This window comes from Ranitomeya variabilis, chromosome 4, assembly GCF_051348905.1.
Source record: "Ranitomeya variabilis isolate aRanVar5 chromosome 4, aRanVar5.hap1, whole genome shotgun sequence".
Lineage (NCBI taxonomy): Eukaryota > Metazoa > Chordata > Amphibia > Anura > Dendrobatidae > Ranitomeya > Ranitomeya variabilis.
The window spans coordinates 566,327,368-566,351,565 of NC_135235.1; the positions used below are offsets into that span (position 1 = coordinate 566,327,368).

The following is a 24,198-nucleotide window of genomic DNA, read 5'->3' on the forward strand; positions in this document are numbered from 1 at the left end:
CCCCCCCGCAATTTCTCACCTTATCCTCTCTGTCAATCCTCTCAATGGCTTGCCAGTGAAAGGGACTGCAGTTCAAAACCCTAACCATTACATACAAAGCCACCCACAACCTGTCTCCTCCATACATCTGTGACCTAGCCCCTTCCTGACATCGGACGTACTATCCCGTCGAGGTGGGGTGGGCCCCCATGACCACGGACGGGATAGTACGTCCAGCGCGATCGGCGGCGCTCACGGGGGGAGCGCGGCCGATCGCGGCCGGGTGTCAGCTGCCTATCGCAGCTGACATCCGGCACTATGTGCCAGGAGCGGTCACGGACCTCTCCCGGCACATTAACCCCCGGCACACCGCGATCAAACATGATAGCGATGTGCCGGCGGTGCAGGGAAGCATCACGCAGGGAGAGGGCTCCCTGCGGGCTTCCCTGAGCCCCCCGCAGCAACGCGATGTGATCGCGTTGCTGCGAGGGTCTTACCTCCCTCCCTGCCTGCTCCAGACCCGGATCCAAGATGGCCGCGGATCCGGGTCCTGCAGGGAGGGAGGTGGCTTCACAGAAGCCTGCTCAGAGCAGGCACTGTGAAGCAGCCTGCACTTCTCTCAGATCGGTGATCTGTCAGAGTGCTATGCAAACTGGCAGATCACCGATCTGTATTGTCCCCCCCTGGGGCAAAGTAAAAAAGTTTAAAAAAATATTCCAAAATAATGAAAAAAATATATATATATTATTCCCATAAATACATTTCTTTATCTAAATAAAATAAAAAAAACAATAAAAGTACACGTATTTAGTATCGCCACGTCCGTAACGACCCGACCTATAAAACTGGCCCACTAGTTAACCCCTTCAGTAAACACCGTAAGAAAAAAAAAAAAAAACGAGGCAAAAAACAACGCTTTATCATACCGCCGAACAAAAAATGGAATAACACGCGATCAAAAAGACAGATATAAATAACCATGGTACCGCTGAAAGTGTCATCTTGTCCCGCAAATAACGAGCCGCCAATACAGCATGATCAGCAAAAAAATAAAAAAGTTATAGTCCTGAGAATAAAGCGATGCAAAAATAATTATTTTTTCCATAAAATAGTTTTTATCATATAAAAGCGTCAAAACATAAAAAAATAATATAAATGAGGTATCACTGTAATCGTACTGACCCGAAGAATAAAACTGCTTATCAATTTTACCAAACGCGGAACGGTATAAACGCCTCCCCCAAAAGAAATTCATGAATAGCTGGTTTTTGGTCATTCTGCCTCACAAAAATCGGAATAAAAAGCGATCAAAAACTGTCACATGTCCGAAAATGTTACCAATAAAAACGTCAACTCGTCCCGCAAAAAACAAGACCTCACATGACTCTGTGGACCAAAATATGGAAAATTTATAGTTCTCAAAATGTGGTAACGCAAAAAATATTTTTTGCAATGAAAAGCGTCTTTCAGTGTGTGACGGCTGCCAATCATAAAAATCCGCTAAAAAACTCGCTATAAAAGTAAATCAAACCCCCCTTCATCACCCCCTTAGTTAGGGAAAAAAAAAATGTATTTATTTCCATTTTCCCATTAGGGCTAGGGTTGGAGCTAGGGTTAAGGCTACAGTTAGGGTTGGGGCTAAAGTTAGGGTTAGGGTTGGGGCTAAAGTTACGGTTAGAGTTTAGATTACATTTACGGTTGGGAATAGGGTTGGGATTAGGGTTAGGGGTGTGTCAGGGTTAGAGGTGTGGTTAGGGTTACTGTTGGGATTAGGGTTAGGGGTGTGTTTGGATTAGGGTTTCAGTTATAATTGGGGGGTTTCCACTGTTTAGGCACATCAGGGGCTCTCCAAACGCGACTGTTATGACCCCAATGGCGAGGGTCTCAGAGGAACAAGTAAGTCTGCGACGTACAAAAATCCAGCTCATAGGGCAGTGGTAACTGGGTTGACCATATAACTACTCCTAACGCCAACACTAGAAGTAGCCGGGGAACATGCCTATGTTGGTCGCTAGATGTCTCGCGCCAGCCGGAGGACTAACTACCCCTAGAAGAGGAAAACAAAGACCTCTCTTGCCTCCAGAGAATAGACCCCAAAAGTCGGAAACAAGCCCCCCACAAATAATAACGGTGAGGTAAGAGGAAATGACAAACACAGAGATGAACTAGGTATAGCAAAGAGAGGCCCACTTACTAATAGCAGAATGTAGTAAGATAACTTATATGGTCAACAAAAACCCTAACAAAATTCCACACTGGAGATACAAGAACCCCCGAACCGTCTAACGGCCCGGGGGGAGAACTGCAGCCTCCCTAGAGCTTCCAGCAAGGTTAGGATACAGATTATGTACAAGCTGGACAAAAATGCAAACAAAAACAAATAGCAAAAAGCAAGAAAGCAGACTTAGCTTAATTTAGCAGGAACCAGGATCAGTAGACAAGAGCACAACAGATTAGCTCTGATTACAACGTTGCCAGGCATTGAACTGAAGGTCCAGGGAGCTTATATAGCAACACCCCTGACCTAACGACCCAGGTGAGCATACAAGGGATGAATGACATACCCAGAGTCAAATCACTAGTAACCACTAGAGGGAGCCAAAAGGTAAATTCACAACAGTACCCCCCCCTTAGTGAGGGGTCACCGAACCCTCACCAAGACCACCAGGGCGATCAGGATGAGCGGCGTGAAAGGCACGAACTAAATCGGCCGCATGTACATCAGAGGCGACCACCCAGGAATTATCCTCCTGACCATAGCCCTTCCACTTGACCAGGTACTGAAGCCTCCGCCTGGAGAGACGAGAATCTAAGATCTTCTCCACCACGTACTCCAACTCGCCCTCAACCAACACCGGAGCAGGAGGCTCAGCAGAAGGAACCACAGGCACAACGTACCGCCGCAACAAGGACCTATGAAATACGTTGTGAATGGCAAACGACACCGGAAGATCCAGGCGAAAGGATACAGGATTAATGATTTCCAATATCTTGTAAGGACCAATGAAGCGAGGCTTAAATTTGGGAGAGGAGACCTTCATAGGAACAAATCGAGAAGACAGCCATACCAAATCCCCAACGCGAAGTCGGGGACCCACACCGCGGCGGCGGTTGGCAAAACGCTGAGCCTTCTCCTGTGACAACTTCAAGTTGTCCACCACATGACTCCAGATCCGCTGCAACCTATCCACCACGGAATCCACCCCAGGACAGTCAGAAGGCTCCACATGTCCCGAGGACAAACGAGGATGGAAACCAGAGTTGCAGAAAAATGGCGAAACCAAGGTGGCGGAACTAGCCCGATTATTAAGGGCAAATTCAGCCAACGGCAAGAAGGTCACCCAATCATCCTGATCAGAAGAGACAAAACACCTCAAATAAGCCTCCAGAGTCTGATTAGTTCGCTCCGTTTGTCCGTTAGTCTGGGGATGGAAAGCGGACGAAAACGACAAATCAATGCCCATCCTACCACAAAAGGATCGCCAGAACCTGGAAACAAACTGGGATCCTCTGTCCGACACAATATTCTCAGGAATGCCGTGCAAACGAACCACGTTCTGGAAGAACACAGGAACCAGATCAGAAGAGGAAGGCAGCTTAGGCAAAGGAACCAGATGGACCATCTTGGAGAAACGATCACATATCACCCAGATGACAGACATGCCCTGAGACACCGGAAGATCCGAAATGAAATCCATAGAGATGTGTGTCCAAGGTCTCTTTGGGACAGGCAAGGGCAAGAGCAACCCGCTGGCACGAGAGCAACAAGGCTTAGCTCGGGCACAAGTACCACAGGACTGCACAAATGACCGCACATCCCTAGACAAGGAAGGCCACCAAAAGGACCTGGCCACCAGATCTCTGGTGCCAAAAATTCCCGGGTGCCCTGCCAACACCGAGGAATGAACCTCGGAAATGACTCTGCTGGTCCATCTAGCAGGCACAAACAATCTGTCAGGTGGACAAGAGTCAGGCCTACCAGCCTGAAATCTCTGCAACACACGTCGCAGATCTGGAGAAATAGTAGACACGATAACTCCTTCCTTAAGAATACCCACAGGTTCAGCGACTCCAGGAGCATCAGGCACAAAGCTCCTAGACAGAGCATCGGCCTTCACATTCTTAGAACCTGGTAAATACGAGACCACAAAGTCAAAACGGGAGAAAAACAATGACCAGCGGGCCTGTCTAGGATTCAGGCGTTTAGCAGACTCGAGATACATCAGATTTTTTGTGATCAGTCAAGACCACCACACGATGCTTAGCACCCTCGAGCCAATGACGCCACTCCTCAAATGCCCACTTCATGGCCAACAACTCCCGATTGCCCACATCATAATTTCGCTCTGCCGGCGAAAACTTCCTAGAGAAAAAGGCACAAGGCCTCATAGTAGAGCAACCAGGGCCTCTCTGCAACAAAACGGCCCCTGCCCCAATCTCCGAAGCATCCACCTCAACCTGAAAGGGAAGTGAGACGTCAGGCTGGCACAAAACAGGCGCCGAAGTAAATCGGCGTTTCAACTCCTGGAAAGCCTCCACGGCAGCAGGAGCCCAGTTAGCTACATCAGAGCCTTTCTTGGTCATATCCGTCAGCGGTTTAACAACGCTAGAGAAATTTGCGATAAAACGACGGTAGAAGTTAGCAAAACCCAAGAACTTCTGAAGACTCTTAACTGACGAGGGTTGAGTCCAATCATGAATAGCTCGGACCTTGACTGGATCCATCTCCACAGCAGAAGGGGAAAAAATGAACCCCAAAAAGGGAACCTTCTGTACACCAAAGAGACACTTTGAGCCTTTTACAAACAAAGAATTTTCACGCAGAATCTCAAAAACCATCCTGACCTGCTCCACATGCGAGTCCCAATCATCAGAAAAAAACAGAATATCATCCAGATAAACAATCAAAAATTTATCCAGATACTTACGGAAAATGTCATGCATGAAGGACTGAAAAACTGAAGGGGCATTAGAGAGCCCAAATGGCATCACCAAGTACTCAAAATGACCTTCGGGCGTATTGAATGCGGTTTTCCATTCATCGCCCTGCCTAATGCGCACAAGGTTGTACGCACCACGAAGGTCTATCTTGGTGAACCACTTGGCACCTTTAATCCGGGCAAACAAATCTGACAACAGCGGCAAAGGATACTGAAATTTGACAGTGATCTTATTTAAAAGCAGATAGTCAATACAAGGCCTCAAAGATCCGTCCTTTTTGGCCACAAAAAAGAATCCCGCACCAAGAGGGGAAGAAGAAGGACGGATATGCCCCTTCTCAAGAGACTCCTTGATATATGAACGCATCGCGGTATGTTCAGGTACCGACAGATTAAACAGTCTCCCCTTAGGAAACTTACTGCCAGGAATCAAATCTATTGCACAGTCACATTCCCTATGAGGAGGCAGTGCACTGGACTTAGACTCGCTGAAGACATCCTGATAATCAGACAAATACGCCGGAACTTCCGAAGGCGTAGAAGAAGCAATAGACAAGGGCAGGGAATCTCCATGAATTCCATGGCAGCCCCAACTTGACACTGACATAGCCTTCCAGTCCAAGACTGGGTTATGGGTCTGTAACCATGGCAAACCCAAAACAACCAAATCATGCATTTTATGCAGAACAAGAAAACGTATTACCTCCCGATGTTCGGGAGTCATGCACATGGTAACCTGTGTCCAAAACTGCGGTTTATTTTTTGCCAATGGCGTAGAATCAATACCCCTAAGAGGGATAGGATTTTCCAATGGCTCAAGAACAAATCCGCAGCGCTTGGCAAATGACAGATCCATAAGGCTCAGGGCAGCACCTGAGTCCACAAACGCCATGACAGGATACGATGACAGCGAGCAAATCAAAGTCACAGACAAAATAAACTTAGGTTGCAAATTACCAATGGCGACCGGACTAACAACCTTAGTAAGACGTTTAGAGCATGCTGAGATAACATGTGTAGAATCACCACAGTATAACACAAGCCATTCTGGCGTCTATGAATTTTCCGCTCATTTCTAGTCAGGATTCTATCACATTGCATTAAATCAGGTGCCTGTTCAGACAACACCATGAGGGAATTTGCGGTCTTGCGCTCCCGCAACCGCCGGTCGATTTGAATAGCCAGGGCCATAGAATCATTCAGACCTGTGGGAATGGGAAAACCCACCATCACATTCTTAATGGCTTCAGAAAGGCCATTTCTAAAATTTGCAGCCAATGCACACTCGTTCCACTGGGTCAGCACGGACCATTTCCGAAATTTTTGGCAATACACTTCAGCCTCGTCCTGGCCCTGAGACATCGCCAGCAAGGCTTTTTCTGCCTGAATCTCAAGATTGGGTTCCTCATAAAGCAAATTAAGCGCCAGAAAAAACGCATCAATGTCAGCCAATGCCGGATCTCCTGGTGCCAGCGAGAAAGCCCAATCCTGAGGGTCGCCCCGTAAAAAAGAAATAACAATTTTTACTTGCTGAGCGGAGTCTCCAGATGAACAGGGTTTCAGGGACAAAAACAATTTACAATTATTCCTGAAATTTCTAAATTTAAATCGGTCTCCGGAAAACGGTTCAGGAATCGGTATCTTAGGTTCTGACATAGGATTTCTGATAACATAATCTTGTATGCCCTGCACACGAGCAGCAAGCTGATCCACACTTGTAATCAAGGTCTGAACATTCATGTCTGCAGCAAACACAAGCCACTCAGAGTTAAAGGGGACAAGAAAAAAAAATGAGAGAGAGAGAAAAAAAAAACTCAGAACTTTCTTTCTTATAATCCCGCTTCTGCAATGCATTTAACATTTAATACTGGCCTGGCAAACTGTTATGACCCCAATGGCGAGGGTCTCAGAGGAACAAGTAAGTCTGCGACGTACAAAAATCCAGCTCATAGGGCAGTGGTAACTGGGTTGACCATATAACTACTCCTAACGCCAACACTAGAAGTAGCCGGGGAACATGCCTACGTTGGTCGCTAGATGTCTCGCGCCAGCCGGAGGACTAACTACCCCTAGAAGAGGAAAACAAAGACCTCTCTTGCCTCCAGAGAATAGACCCCAAAAGTCGGAAACAAGCCCCCCACAAATAATAACGGTGAGGTAAGAGGAAATGACAAACACAGAGATGAACTAGGTATAGCAAAGAGAGGCCCACTTACTAATAGCAGAATGTAGTAAGATAACTTATATGGTCAACAAAAACCCTAACAAAATTCCACACTGGAGATACAAGAACCCCCGAACCGTCTAACGGCCCGGGGGGAGAACTCCAGCCTCCCTAGAGCTCCCAGCAAGGTTAGGATACAGATTATGTACAAGCTGGACAAAAATGCAAACAAAAACAAATAGCAAAAAGCAAGAAAGCAGACTTAGCTTAATTTAGCAGGAACCAGGATCAGTAGACAAGAGCACAACAGATTAGCTCTGATTACAACGTTGCCAGGCATTGAACTGAAGGTCCAGGGAGCTTATATAGCAACACCCCTGACCTAACGACCCAGGTGAGCATACAAGGGATGAATGACATACCCAGAGTCAAATCACTAGTAACCACTAGAGGGAGCCAAAAGGTAAATTCACAACAGCGACATGGCGTCCGATCTCAATTCCAGCCAATTCTGCGTTGAAAAAGTAAAACAGTGCTCCTTCCCTTCCGAGCTTTCCCGTGTGCCCAAACAGGGGTTTACCCTAACATATGGGGTAGCAGCGTACTCGGGACAAATAGGACAACAACCTTTGGGGTCCAATTTCTCCTGTTACCCCTGGGAAAATACAAAACTGGGGGCTAAAAAATAATTTTTGTGGGAAAAAAAAAATATTTTTTATTTTCACGGCTCTGCGTTATAAACTGTAGTGAAACACTTGGGGGTTCAAAGTTCTTACAACACATCTAGATAAGTTCCTTGGGGGGTCTAGTTTCCAAAATGGGGTCACTTGTGCGGGGCTTCTACTGTTTAGGTACATTAAGGGCTCTGCAAACGCAATGTGACGCCTGCAGACCATTCCATCTAAGTCTGCATTCCAAATGGCGCTCCTTCCCTTCCGAGCCCTCCCATGCATCCAAACGGTGGTTCCCCCCCACATATGGGGTATCAGCGCACTCAGGACAAATTGGACAACAACTTTTGGGGTCCAATTTCTCCTGTTACCCACGGGAAAATACAAAACTGGGGGCTGAAAAATAATTTTTGTGGGAAAAAATTTTAGTTTTATTTTTACGGCTCTGCATTATAAACTTCTGTGAAGCCCTTGGTGGGTCAAAGCGCTCACCACACATCTAGATAAGTTCCTTAGGGGGTCTACTTTCCAAAATGGTGTCACTTGTGGGGGGTTTCAATGTTTAGGCACATCAGGGGCTCCCCAAACGCAACATGGCGTCCCATCTCAATTCCAGTCAATTTTGCATTGAAAAGTCAAATGGCGCTTCTTCGCTTCCGAGCTCGGTCACGCGCACAAACAGTGGTTTACCCCCACATATGGGGTATCGGCGTACTCAGGACAAATTGTACAACAACTTTTGGGGTCCATTTTCTCCTGTTACCCTTGGTAAAATAAAACAAATTGGAGCTGAAGTAAATTTTTTGTGAAAAAAAGTTAAATGTTCATTTTTATTTAAACATTCCAAAAATTCCTGTGAAGCACCAGAAGGGTTAATAAACTTCTTGAATATGGTTTTGAGCACCTTGAGGGGTGCAGTTTTTAGAATGGTGTCACACTTGGGTATTTTCTATCATATAGACCCCTCAAAATGACTTCAAATGAGATGTGGTCCCTAAAAAAAAATGGTGTTGTAAAAATGAGAAATTGCTGGTCAACTTTTAACCCTTATAACTCCCTAACAAAAAAAAATTTTGGTTCCAAAATTGTGCTGATGTAAAGTAGACATGTGGGAAATGTTACTTATTAAGTATTTTGTGTGACATATCTCTGTGATTTAAGGGCATAAAAATTCAAAGTTGGAAAATTGCAAAATTTTCGCCAAATTTCCATTTTTTTTGCAAATAAACGCAGGTAATATCAAAGAAATTTTACCACTATCATGAAGTACAATATGTCACGAGAAAACAATGTCAGAATCGCCAACATCCGTTGAAGCGTTCCAGAGTTATAACCTCATAAAGGGACAGTGGTCAGAATTGTAAAAATTGGCCCGGTCATTAACGTGCAAACCACCCTTGGGGGTGAAGGGGCTAGTATCCCGTTACTTACCTGCACACAATCTCTGATCCTCACAAGATCTTTCTCAACTCCCCTCTTATCTCCCTTTCCCATAATCGCATACAAGTTTTCGCCCATGCATCCCCCGTACTTTGGATTATTCTACCTCAACATGTCCTACTCTCGCATAACGTGGAAACCTTCAAAAGAAAACTGAAGACCCACCTCTTCTGACAAGCCTACAACCTACAGCAACCATCATTCCACCATACCGTTGCATGATCAGATCTACCCTCACCTACTGCGTCCTCACCCTTCCCTCGTAGACTGTGAGCCCTCGTAGGCATGGTCCTCTCTCCATGTTTTTTATTATGTATACCCCTTTTCATATGTAAAGCACTATGGAATAAATGGGACTATCGTAATAAATAATTTATCTTCAGCATTTTAGCAGAGTCCTGAAGGTTTTCATTCAAAATGAAATGATATTTGCGACTTTTCATAATTTCCATCATCTTGACTAAAGCCTCAGTTCTAATGGCTAAAAAAACGCTCCAAAGTAGGATGCATGTGCAGTGCCCCAGAGTCCTGGTCGTTGCAGTACTGATGCTCCGCCGCTAAGGGGGGCTATGGTACGTCTGATGGCACTGAAGCAGTTCACCTGACCAGGTATCACAGACACCAATACACTTCACAGTCTGGCCTCCAGGGGGAGCTAAGGGTACTATGTATTAGGCCACTCCTCACAATCTGGTAAAACTGGGGGTTGGATAAGAAGTTAGTTAGAAGCTGACTGGGTTGGAACCAGGCAACATCCTGTGGCAGAGGGTGTTGCAGGGGAAGATTCAGGGGGGTCCCTGTCAGGGGTGGGATCCTGACAGAGGCCTAGCGAACTGAGAGAACGTTACGGGACCGCGCCTGCACCTGATCGTGGCGGTACCCTAAGACAGGACAAGAAGCGAGGTTTATTGTGCTGAGTGAGAAACGAGATCAATGCAACAAGGAGAAACACCAGTAGGAGTCGTGCTGTAAGACGAGGCAACATCCTACTGAGGCGCGCAGCCGGTGGCCGGAACGCCGAGGAAGTATAGAGCTCCAGGCCTAACTTCAAACCTACGGCAGGACAGTCAGTTATAGGCGGGCTGTCTCACCCAAATCACCTAAGAAGACATAGGGGGCAACAACAGGAGAGGGGCGACACTAGGGTCCAGGAAGAGCTCCGAGCCTACCCGTCATACGGGTGCGTCCTAGCCATATCATCTGGGGGACGAAGAAGATCATCATAATCAAGTTGTGAGGGAACTTCAGAAACAGACACAACAGTTGTGGGGACTATCCCGTAAGCACAGCAGGGGAGGACCACAACACACAAGCGCTAGAAGGTAGGCACAGATTTCCACCTCCAAAGGGAACTCTGGAGGTGCCATCGGACCGGCCGGACTTGCGCAGCCTGGTTAACCGTATTCCGGACTGAGGATCCTGAAGCCTTCAGTAAAGAGGTAAAGAGACTGCAACCTGGTGTCCTCGTTATTTACTGCGACCTGCACCGCACCACTACAGCATCACCACCCACACCTTTCATTGGGCGCCCCTCAGCAGGGTCACGGACCGGGTCTAGCCACCGTGACAACCCCAGAGCAGAGACTCAGAGGCCCGGTACCGGGTACCCCTCGGCCCTGCGGCAGTGGGGGCGCTCCACATGCCTCCTCCATGCTTCACTATGGTTATGGTGTTCTTTTAGTGATGCGCAGTGTTGTGCCAAACATACCTCTAGGAATTATTGGCTAAAATTTCAACCTTTGTCTCATTAAACCATAAAATGTTTTCTCCCATATGCTTCTGGTAGACTTTACGTAGATCTTGGAAAAACATAAGCTCGGCTTGGATGTTTTTACTTTAAGAAAAGCTTGTCTTGCCACTCTGCCCCACAGATCAGACATATGAGGCAAAAGGGAAATTGTTGCCACATGTAGTACAGAACTGGTACTTTGCAGAAATTGTTGCATCTCCTTTAACCCCTTTCTGACCTCGAAAGGGATAGTACGTCTGAGGTCAGAAGCCCTGCTTTGATTCGGGCTGTGGCGGTGAGCCCACATCAAAGCCGGGACATGTCAGCTGTTTTGTACAGCTGACATGTGCCCGCAATAGCGGCGCATGGAATCGCGATCCACTCGCCGCTATTAACTAGTTAAATGCCGCTGTCAAACGCTGACAGTGGCATTTAACTAGCGCTTCCGGCCATCGGGCTGGAAATTAACGCATCACTGACACCCGTCACATGATCGAGGGTCAGCGATGCGTCATCATGACAACGAGAGGTCTAGTGAAGACCTCTATGGTTGTTGATGCCGGCTTGCTATGAGCACCACCCTGTGGTCGGCGCTCATAGCAATGCAGTAAATCTGCTACATAGGAGTGATCTATGCTTCGCTCCTATGTAGCAAAGCAGATCGAGTTGTGCCAGGTTCTAGGCTCCCATGGAGACTATCAAAGCATGGCAAAAGTTTAAAAAAAAAAAAGTTTAAAAAAATAAAAATATATAAAAGTTTAAATCACCCTCCTTTCGCCCCATTAAAAATAAAAGACAAATCAAACCTACACGTATTTGGTATCGCCACGTTCAGAATCGCCCGATCCATCAATAAAAAAAGGATTAACCTGATCGCTAAGCGGCATAGCAAGAAAAAAATTTGAAACGCCAGCATTACGTATTTTATCTGCACGACAATAGTATAATTAAAAACGGCAGCTCAGCATGCAAAAAATAAGATCTCACCCAACCCGAGATCATGAAAAACGGAGACGCTACGGGTATCGGGAAAACTGCGCAATTTTTTTTTAAAGCAAAATTTAGAATTTTTTTTTATTACTTAAATAAAAAAGAACCTAGAAATGTTTGGTGTCTATGAACTCGTAAGGACCTGGAGAATCATAATGGCAGGTCAGTTTTAGCATTTAGTGAACCTAGCGAAAAAAAGCCAAACAAAAAACAAGTGGGGGATTATTTACACCGCACTTGGAATTTTTTCCCCGTTTTCTAGTACACGACATGCTAAAGCCAATGATGCTGTTCAAAAGTAGAAATTGTTCTGCAAAAAATAAGCCCTCACATGGCCATATTGGCAGAAAAATAAAAAAAGATATGGCTCTGGGAAGGAGGGGAAAAAAACGAAAAAGCTAAACCGAAAAAAGCTGGGGTCATGAAGGGGTTAATGTTGCTGTAGGCCTCTTGGCAGCCTCCCACACCAATTTTCTGTTTGTGGGTTCATCAATTTTTGAGGGATGTCACTGTTCACTGTGTTATGACAAATTTAAGTCACATCTTGCGGACTGTCTTCACAATGTTCCACGGTACATCTAATGCTTTGGAATTTTTTTCGTACCCTTCTCCTGACTGATAACTTTCAACAATGATATCCCTTTGCCTTGTTGTAAGCTGTAAAATGGAACTAAGAAAACGTCATGTCGGGAATTTTAACTGGAACAGCTTAACTTTACATGGGGCTAACCACCATCAGTGTAAAGGATGGCAGCCGTATACTGACTACTATTTAACATGAATTTAAGCGTGATTGGCTAATGATGAACAGTGGCACAATCACATCCCCAATTATAAGAGGGTGTTCACACTTAAAATTATTTAAACTTTGTTATTATTTTCTCATAATGATTTCAGTTTGTTTCTCAGTTGATATGTACAGATTATGGGGGATATTAACCCCTGGGCCATTTCCCGTTTTTGTTTTTCGCTCCCCTTCTTCCCAGAGCCATAACTTTATTTTTTGGTCAAAATGGCCATGTGAGGGCTTGATTTTTGCGGGACGAGTTGTACTTTAGAACGACATCATTGGATTTAACATATCGTGCACTGGAAAATTGGGAAAAAAATCTAAGTGCGGTGAAATTGTAAAAAAAGAGCAATTTTTTGTTTGTTTTTTTTCCACCATGTCCACTAAATGTTAAAACTGACCTGCTATTATGATTCTCCAGGTCATTACGAGTTCATAGATACAACATATGTCTAGGTTATTTTTTATTTAAGTGGTGAAAAAAAATTACAAAGTTTGTAAAAAAAAAAAAATTGCGCCATTTTCCGATATTCGTAGCGTTTCCATTTTTCCGTGATCTCGGGTTAGTTGAGGACTTATTTTTTACGTATCGAGCTGACATTTTTATTGATACCATTTTGGTGCAGATACGATCTTTTGATCGCCCGATACTGCACTTTAATGCAATGTTGCGGCGACAAAAAACAGTAATTCTGTAACTTCGACTTTTTTTCTCATTACGCTCTTTAACGATCGGGTAAAAAAAAATTATATTGATAGATCGGGTGAATCTGACTGCAGCGATACCAAATATGTTTTATTTTGAATGGGGCAAAAGGGTGGTGATTTAAATTTTTAAAAAATATATTTTTAATAACTTTTTTTTTTTTTTTACACTTTTGGCATGCTTCAACCAGGCGGCACTCATAGCAATCCGGCAGTAACAACCATAGAGGTCTACTGGAGACCTCTGGTTGTCATGCCAACCCATCGGTGACCTGCGATCAAGTGATGGGGTCACCTATGGGCGGGATTTCCAGCATGATTGCCGAAAGCGCAAATTAAATGCCACTGTCAGAAACTGACAGCAGCATTTAACTAGTAAGGCCGGCGTCACACTCAGCGTAAGACAATACGGTCCGTTTTTTACGGCCGTAATACGCAGAAAAGTCCCCAAAATAGTGGTCCGTATGTCATCCGTAGGCAGGGTGTGTCAGCGTATTTTGCGCATGGCATCCTCCGTATGTAATCCGTATGGCATCCGTACTGCGATATTTTCTCGCAGGCTTGCAAAACCACAAAACCGATATCTAATGGATTTGTGTGCTCAAATGTTCGGTAAAACATATATACAATATATATATACAGTGGGGCAAAAAAGTATTTAGTCAGTCAGCAATAGTGCAAGTTCCACCACTTAAAAAGATGAGAGGCGTCTGTAATTTACATCATAGGTAGACCTCAACTATGGGAGACAAACTGAGAAAAAAAAATCCAGAAAATCACATTGTCTGTTTTTTTATCATTTTATTTGCATATTATGGTGGAAAATAAGTATTTGGTCAGAAACAAACAATCAAGATTTCTGGCTCTCACAGACCTGTAACTTCTTTAAGAGTCTCCTCTTTCCTCCACTCATTACCTGTAGTAATGGCACCTGTTTAAACTTGTTATCAGTATAAAAAGACACCTGTGCACACCCTCAAACAGTCTGACTCCAAACTCCACTATGGTGAAGACCAAAGAGCTGTCAAAGGACACCAGAAACAAAATTGTAGCCCGGCACCAGGCTGGGAAGACTGAATCTGCAATAGCCAACCAGCTTGGAGTGAAGAAATCAACAGTGGGAGCAATAATTAGAAAATGGAAGACATTCAAGACCACTGATAATCTCCCTCGATCTGGGGCTCCACGCAAAATCCCACCCCGTGGGGTCAGAATGATCACAAGAACGGTGAGCAAAAATCCCAGAACCACGCGGGGGGACCTAGTGAATGAACTGCAGAGAGCTTGGACCAATGTAACAAGGCCTACCATAAGTAACACACTGCACCACCATGGACTCAGATCCTGCAGTGCCAGACGTGTCCCACTGCTTAAGCCAGTACATGTCCGGGCCCATCTGAAGTTTGCTAGAGAGCATTTGGATGATCCAGAGGAGTTTTGGGAGAATGTCCTATGGTCTGATGAAACCAAACTGGAACTGTTTGGTAGAAACACAACTTGTCGTGTTTGGAGGAAAAAGAATACTGAGTTGCATCCATCAAACACCATACCTACTGTAAAGCATGGTGGTGGAAACATCATGCTTTGGGGCTGTTTCTCTGCAAAGGGGCCAGGACGACTGATCCGGGTACATGAAAGAATGAATGGGGCCATGTATTGTGAGATTTTGAGTGCAAACCTCCTTCCATCAGCAAGGGCATTGAAGATGAAACGTGGCTGGGTCTTTCAACATGACAATGATCCAAAGCACACCGCCAGGGCAACGAAGGAGTAGCTTCGTAAGAAGCATTTCAAGGTCCTGGAGTGGCCTACCAGTCTCCAGATCTCAACCCTATAGAAAACCTTTGGAGGGAGTTGAAAGTCCGTGTTGCCAAGCGAAAAGCCAAAAACATCACTGCTCTAGAGGAGATCTGCATGGAGGAATGGGCCAACATACCAACAACAGTGTGTGGCAACCTTGTGAAGACTTACAGAAAACGTTTGACCTCTGTCATTGCCAACAAAGGATATTTTACAAAGTATTGAGATGAAATTTTGTTTCTGACCAAATACTTATTTTCCACCATAATATGCAAAGAAAATGATAAAAAAAACAGACAATGTGATTTTCTGGATTTTTTTTTCTCAGTTTGTCTCCCATAGTTGAGGTCTACCTATGATGTAAATTACAGACGCCTCTCATCTTTTTAAGTGGTGGAACTTGCACTATTGCTGACTGACTAAATACTTTTTTGCCCCACTGTATATATATGTCATTGAGACACATATATATATATTCTGTATTTATATTTAATTCAGCGCGATATATGTGAAAAGCCGGTAATTCAATTGCCGGCTTTTCAATTCTCCTTCACAAACCCGACAGGATATGAGACATGGTTTACAGACAGTAAACCATCTCATATCCCTTTTTTTTGCATATTCCACACTACTAATGTTAGTAGTGTGTATGTGCAAAATTTGGGTGCAGTAGCTGCTAAAATAAAGGGTTAAATGGCGGAAAAAATTGGCGTGGGCTCCCGCGTAATTTTCTCCGCCAGAGTGGTAAAGCCAGTGACTGAGGGCAGATATTAATAGCCTAGAGAGGGTCCATGGTTATTGGCCCCCCTGGCTACAAACATCTGCCCCCAGCCACCCCAGAAAAGGCACATCTGGAAGATGCACCTATTCTGGCACTTGGCCACTCTCTTCCCACTCCCGTGTAGCGGTGGGATATGGGGTAATGAAGGGTTAATGTCACCTTGCTATTGTAAGGTGACATTAAGCCAGATTAATAATGGAGAGGCGTCAATTATGACACCTATCCATTATTAATCCAATTGTATGAAAGGGTTAAAAACCACACACACACACATTATTAAAAATTATTTTAATGAAATAAACACACAGGTTGTTTTAATATTTTATTGCTCTCTCAATCCATCTGAAGACCCTCGCTTGGCAAAATAATAAACCAACAATATACATACCTTCTGATGAACTGTCAGGTCCCATGAAGTAAATCCATCTGAAGGGGTTAAATCAATTTACAGGCAGGAGCTGTGCTAAAGCACTCGCTCGTGCCTGTAATTCCCCGGGTGCTGAAAGGAAAGCTGGGTGATCTGTACTTACATTGAGTCGCGGTGAGGCGCCCTCTGCAGGATGAACTCACATGAACTCGAGCGTGGGAACTTTTCCAAGGCTGCAGTTCATGAGAACATCCAGCAGAGGGCGCCTCACCGCGACTCAATGTAAGTACAGATCACCCATCTTCCAGATGTGCCTTTTCTGGGGTGGCTGGGGGCAGATGTTTGTAGCCAGGGGGGGCCAATAACCATGGACCCTCTCCTGGCTATTAATATCTGCCCTCAGTCACTGGCTTTACCACTCTGGCGGAGAAAATTGTGCGGGTGCCCATGCCAATTTTTTCCGCCATTTAACCCTTTATTTTAGCAGCTACAGCACCCAAATTTTGCACATACACACTACTAACATTAGTAGTGTGGAATATGCAAAAAGAAAGGCGATATGAGATGGTTTACTGTATGTAAACCATGTCTCATATCATGTCGGGTTTGGGAAGGAGAAATGAAAAGCCGGCAATTGAATTACCGGCTTTTCACTAACACCGCTGCGTATTTCTCGCAAGTCACACTGCTGGTCCGTGTGGAATCCGTATTTTTCTCGCCCCCATAGACTTTCATTGGCGATTTTTTTGCGCAATACGGTGACAAACGCAGCATGCTGCGATTTTCTACGGCCGTACAAGACCGTATATTACGGATGCGTAATATACGGCTGATAGGAGCAGCCCCATGGAGAATAATTGGGCCGTGTGTAATGCGTTTTTTACGGACGTATTTTCGGCGCTCATACGTCCGTAAAACTCGCTAGTGTGACGCCGGCCTAACAGTCGCGAGTGGATTGCGATTCCACCAGCGGCTATTGCGGGCACATGTCCGCTGTATATATCAGCTAACGTGCCCAGAAAGGTGCGGGCTCAGCGCTGGAGCCTGCAACAAACAGGGGGAGTCCGACATTACGCCTGATGTCGGAATGGGGTTAAAGGTGAAAAAAATCTTAATTTCTTCTTTTCTTTTTTACGTGACAAAAACTTGGAATTTTAACAGGGGTGTGTAGACTTGTTATATCCACCCTAGATGGTTAGATATTTTGAGATAAGGGCTTTAACAGATGTCTTGATCTCTCTTTTGACCAGCTGCCTTTTGGTTGCATTCCAGACCCCACAGAGCACACAAGGCATTTCATATGAAACATTATTATTTGTGTTTCACTAGACAAAAATAAATTCTAAGAAACACAGCTGCTGAGTGAAACCACAGGTCATGTATGGTTGTCATATTGTTCTGTATCAGAGATACAGTATATGATGCAATGAATGGAACATGATCCATTTTATAAAGTCCAATTAAAGCATATAAAAGTAATAGGGGCCTCGATATAAAAGGGTCCTCCTCACCTTCCAAGTTTACTTTATAATACGGATACATACAAAAACAGAATTGTAGGCAACCAAGAAAGTACACTGGTGTTTGGAAACACTTTAAAATTGTCCATATTTCTTTACAAATGTGATCAAAAACTACATCAGATTGTGGCACAAGTTCTAAAAGTAGATTAAGAAACCAAATCAAACAAAAGACTAAAATATTTTGTAATTTTTGTAAATTAGAAAAATGATCCAATATCACATGTCTGTGAGTGGAAAAAATACATGAACCTTACTCACTTACCTATACTTATATGTGAACCTCACTTGGCCCAATGTTATCTATCGGGCTGTGTACAAAAAAAAAAAATCAAAGCATGCCCAAGTTGATATACGATATGTGACAACACAAATCAACGAGTCTGTGGCAAATATCATACGGCACTCGGATGACATTTGAGTGCAGTCCAATTTCCACAAACTAACAGAATTGAGAAGTTGGAGAAATTTTTTTCTCGATCTTCTCCTCATCTGAGAGAATCTGATCATACTATAATCAAACTCTGATCAGAGTGTGATTAGCATAATCAGCCAGATATCTCGGATGAGAGAATATATGCTTGCATCACCCCGGGCCTTAAGATGAGTAAATAATTTGAAGTTGAAAATAGAGTCTGATGTTTTCAAATCAAAGGGATGGCAATTGGGTTTGAGTTTGCAACCCGTTTTATTTAAATAAGGATTTATCAAAGTTCATCATCACAAAGCATGTTTGTGGAAGTTTATCCTGGCAAGAACACAGGAGATTTTTGGAGACCTCAGAAGAATTGTTGACGCTCATCAGGCTGGAAAAGGTAACAAAACCATCGCTAGAGAGTTTGGACTCCAACAATGTACAGTCAGACAGATTGTGTTCAAATAGGGGAAACTCAAGACAATTATTGCCCTCCCCAAGAGTGGTAAACCAACAAATATCACTAAAAAAGAAAGTATGCAAGGTGACAAAGGAACCCATGGTAACCTCTAAGCAACAAAAGGTCTCTCTCGGACTGCTCTCCAAAAAGAACATTGCTGCCCGTATGCGGTTTGCTAAAGAACACCAGGACTAGCCAGAAGGCTATTGGAACAATATTATGTGGATGGATGAGCCTGAAACATTTAATTTAAATGAGAAGAATTATGTTTGGTGAAAGAAACACAGAATTACAGCATAAAAGCTTCACACGATCTTGTAAACAAGTTAGTGATGGTTCATAGTTTGGGCATATTTTCGCTGCATCTTGGCCAGGATGCTTTCCATCATTGAAGGAACAATGAATTGTAAAATATGCCACCAAATTCTAAAAGAAAATGCCATCTGTCCCTAAGCTGAATCTCAAAAGAATGTGTATCATGCAGCAAGACGACGTCCCACAGCACACAAGTTGTTCTAAACAAAATGGTTAAAAAAGGATACAAGTTAAAGTTTTGGAATGGTCAAGTCAAAGTCATGACCTTAACCTAATACAAATGTTAAGGAAGGTGCGGAAGAGAGGAGTTTATTGGAAAAACACTCACAAATATAACAGTAGAATCTGAAGACAAATAGCAGACTCATTTTACATTATCTTACACAACACAAATTCCATTCCGTCCATTTTTTCAGCCCAAGGCCACCAAGAGTGTCAGAAGATGTGGTGAGAAGGATGACACATACTTATTCACATTTCGTGTGGGATTTTAGTATTTCCAGAGCAGAGAATTTTAAGGTTGTAAAATAAACTATGAATTTTGACAGCGATGGGTGACAATGACTCGATAGATGAAGAATAAAAACTTTTTCCACTAAGAATACAATAAAAGTTTTAAAAGCAAGAACAAAGACTTTAGGATTCTTTGGCATCAGAGAAACATACTAGGATCTGGCAATGCTTCCAAGTGAATCTCACAATGATTAATTGCCCCTAGACTGATCTTCTTCAACAATCCCTGAAGTTTTTATCTATAGAAAAAGTGCCCATCTACTTAATTGGCACCCTAGATACCGATACAGTAACACTCTTCTCCTAAATAAACATTATATCCATCACTATTGCCCCTGTTGGATGTGTTGCCCCTGAATTTGCCTATTCAGTATATTGTAAAAAATAATACAGTGGGGAAAATAAGTATATGATACATTGCCGGTTTTGCAAGTTTCCCCACCTACAAAAAATGGAGAGGTCTGTATTTTTAACTTGCAAAATTGGCAGTGTATCAAATACTTATCTTCCCCACTGTTTGTAAGAAAGTGACCAAAGGGTTTCAATTTGTTGGGATTTCTTTGATGTGGAGAGGGAATGCCCTTCAGTACAAATCTTGGCATTGGTCTTGATTCCAAGATATGGGGAGAACCTCTTAATTTCAGGCAAAAGGTTGGAATCAGACAAAAACAAAACACAGGAGCCAGGTAGACAAAACTTTGTAAGTGGTGTCGAAGTTTGAAAAGATATAATAGAAGTCCATCTAAAAAGGTTACTACTTGACACTTAAAAGCGTAAAACTGACTCCCAAGTTAGGAGTTTCAAAAACGTTTCCCACAGGGAGGGCTCCTCCACTAAAATGGAAGAAGGAGCCTCTACCGGTGGCAGCTGCTGCAATGTTCCCCCAACCTGCCTATTTCTGTAGAGCAGAGTGGGAGCTTCTCCCTACTGAACGGTTACGGATTTAGTGCCAGAGCAAGAGACCAGCAGGCAAAGCAAGTGCAGAACTCAAATTCAGGAAAGAGGAGTCTTAGCTTCTGAAGATGTCCTCTTAAAAGGTGTTGACCCGGACTAACGTATTGATGACTTGCCCTATAAGTAAGAATAAAACCATAATAATGCCTACTATGTACAAGAATATAACTATCATAAAAGTGTCTATGTACCAAAATCCACAGGATCAAAAAGTGATCAATAACGTTCAGACACAGCACTCTCACAGATCTGCTGTAATTCCTTCTAGCAGTGGCCAGATACAAATGGTATATGAGAAACCCAGCAAATCCTGAAATTAGATAAAATGACTGCAACCCTAGCACAATTATTAGTAAGCCTATATTAAATATAAGGAAACATGCAGACAAATATATTAATTATAAAACTTGATATTTATTAGAATTACTACAGTCCTACAGTAGGGAGGACAAGTCTCCTCAACACAGAAACCATATGCTCCATGTAGGGAATGCCATACATATTTTTATGACTATGTATAGGTAGATATTCACACAATAGTGTATTATATATTGGGGTGAACACAGTGTGAAACCTAAGAGGTTATCAATAATCAAGGCACAAGAAAAACAAACTGACAAAGCCTCAGGGCATCGGTAAAACGGTGTTGAGGTTGCGCCTACCCCACATAGGGAGCAGGATGTATCAAGGAACACATTTAAGGCAATTTACTTTTTTCTTGCTGCTATTTTGGCATCTTGGTTATTTGAACCTGGTATACATGCTATAATTGATGGGACATTTGTTAACCACGCTTCTTTTCATGTGCATCAAAGTTCACTCCATTGTATACCGCACTATTGCGTGAATAGTTACCTATAGTTACTCGATTGCAGCCCATTTCTCTATGTACTCTATATTCTATTTACTCTGTAATTCTAATATATTTCAAGGTCTAATAAAGGGTTGATTGTGACTTGTAGGATCGCTACTTCCAACAGGTGGCGCTATAGAGTTTAAGTCCTCTTTTTCTCCGAAGAGACAATTTGCATATTATATTTCCCAGAGGAGCATTGCACGGCGAATAAGCCTCCTTACCTTGACAAGCCAGCTGGTATATCACTCTCCATAAGGAGAAACGTTGCCCCTTAGACCCCAGTCCAGAGCCTCTTACCTAGCCAAATTAGTTCTCATGCTTCGCACTGACGAGGGCCAACAGCTGAAACATCGTGTCTGCGAATTGAGATACTGATTTGGCTTTTATCCTAAGTCATATTGCACGACTCGTTACAGGGTTGATTGTGACTTGTAGGATCGCTACTTCCAACAGGTGGCGCTATAGAGTTAAGTCCTCTTTTTCTCTGAAGAGGCAATTTGCAAGTTCTAATAAGTAATATATGAGGCAGAACACCACAGCCCCGAACATTGCTGAACGGATACTGCCCAGCACTGCACTTTACTTCCTATTCATTTGAAGGGGAGATAAAGTGCAATACTCGGCAGCCACTTAGACTCATATGGGGCTGTCGTGTTCCATTCCATACATTGCTTAAATCTTACCGCTGCCGGAGTGATTTTCAGTTGAGCAGTGAAACTGATGTTCTAACTTAGAGAAAGGTCCTCAACATGTTAATCCCAGACATGCCATTTAAGGTGACCAGATAAGAAAGGTATTATAGTAGTTCTGGCCCTAGTTTATTCATTTTCCAATTGCATTGGTCATTGCCAATACTCAACGCAAAAAAGATGGAAGAAGCTACATCTGCTCTTAATGAGCAAATATGGTAACTACCTAACAAGATGTGGAAATATTTGTTACATTGTATCGATGCTATTGATTTACAAAATGATTTGCTTCCTTGTTGTTTTTCTGTTGCAAGGAGCATCTTGTTTAGATCATGGATATTTGTAACTTCTGTTTTGTTTTTTTAGGAGAGCCAAATTGCATTTTCTCTCATCTGTGTGTCGGCCCATATATCAAATATGACAAAACACTTGAAATTAATAAAAAAACAAACATTTGGTGTAAGCCCAAAACCAAGTTCCTTGCCTCAGACGGAAGAAACAAGGATGAGAGGAGAGTTTGAAATCTCTCTCGTCTTTGCCATCTGGATCTAATTTATGGAAAAGCAAAATTATAAACATTTGAGAGTTATTAATTACCCAGACTAATATGCTGTTGCCATTTTTTTTTTAGTGTGCTTACCTCAGAGAGAATGGTCGCCTTCTTAGCCACTTCTATTTGATACAATCGAACCCATTCCCAAGGAACGGATATAAACAGGCAAAGTATGAGGAACAATGCAAAATGGTAAAGCCAAGTGTCTAAGATGCAACTCTCAGACTCAACAGAGTTGCTTGCATGTGGAACTATCAACGTTCTGATGACCATCATCTTCTTGGGAATTGCAGATTGTCTTCGAGAATGTAAAATGATAAAGATGATGAAGCAAGTAGCTGCAGCAGCTAATGATGCTTTAGAGTAAATAGTCCATTTCTGAAAAGGTGACTCTAAGGACCATGGAGAAGGAAGAGAATGTTCAATCTCGGTAGAGCCCACTAATTTGTCTCTTAATAAGTTGACTTTGCTGATAATCCAACTACCAAAAGATCCCATACTTTGCATTTGGCTCCTTATTGATTGAAGAAAGTCATCAATACTACAGTAGCCTGCAAGGAAAGGTACAGTTTTAAGAGAAGTATCCATGAAGTCTACTGTTTGAAGAAAATACTGTTAATCTCAAGAAAGACTCAAGACTATCTGGATGGGTTCATTTGGCACCACAAAAAACAAAAAACAAAACAAGGATCCCTAAAATATAACTTTTAATGAATAGATTGGAGACAAAGCAACAAATATAAATAGATTACCATAGGGAATTAAATATATCTCAGTAGTGTATCCTATTATGCCCTGCAGGTACACTATACTGACCCCTGCCTGGCAGTGGAGGCTCATTTGGCACCAAGTGTAAAGACCCAAAATGTAGTACATAAGAAAAACTCCTAGGATGTACAAATTAGATTGAGTGGATGAAGGATCTCACATAGAGAATACACCTTAGACCAGAGGTCCCCAACCTTTCTGACCTTGAGAGCCACATTTAGCTTAGAGAAATGGTTGCGAGCCACATTCAGCACTGAGAGAGGGTCGCGAGCCACATCTAGCTCCCACCCCCTTCAAAGTAGTGTCAACCAAAGCCCCCATTACAGGTATAATGATAACCAAAGCTTTTGCACAGAAATCACTCCAGAGCAGTAAACTGAGATCCAGGGGTTCCCACAATACCCCCATTCAGCCTTCTCCCATCAAGACACCCAACACACTGTCACATCCAGCTTTAAGCACCTCCTCTAACAGGTAGTACCATCCTCTAGCGTACCATACCTAAAACATCTCTAAACCCCTAAGACCAGTAAATATGCATCCAGATCTGCACTTCAGCGCAGGGCTGCTCACAAAATTAATAATTTTGAGATGTGCTCTTCATACCTGTTTGCTAGACCTGGAACTAATGCACCAAGCTGGTAGACAGTCGCGAGCCACAAATTATGGGACAGCGAGCCACATGTGGCTCCCGAGCTACAGGTTGGGGACCCCTGCCTTAGACGAATGTCGTCCGAACCTACCGATATTAGATGGCTTGACAAATAGTCCATTGTCATTATGATGTTGGGGGAGATAC

General features: G+C 43.3%; 1 protein-coding gene across 4 annotated transcripts in view; it reads right to left on the reverse strand.

The window, feature by feature from the left end:
• Window positions 1-24,198, reverse strand: part of LOC143765791 (chloride channel CLIC-like protein 1) — a 347,463-nt gene that overhangs the window by 252,233 nt on the left and 71,032 nt on the right. For all 4 annotated transcript variants that reach the window (XM_077252826.1, XM_077252828.1, XM_077252825.1 and 1 more), the window contains exon 2: window positions 22,719-23,182. In XM_077252826.1, coding sequence (XP_077108941.1) covers window positions 22,719-23,138 — 420 coding nt within the window. In that variant the 5' untranslated portion in view covers window positions 23,139-23,182. The remainder of the gene's footprint in view (window positions 1-22,718; window positions 23,183-24,198) is intronic.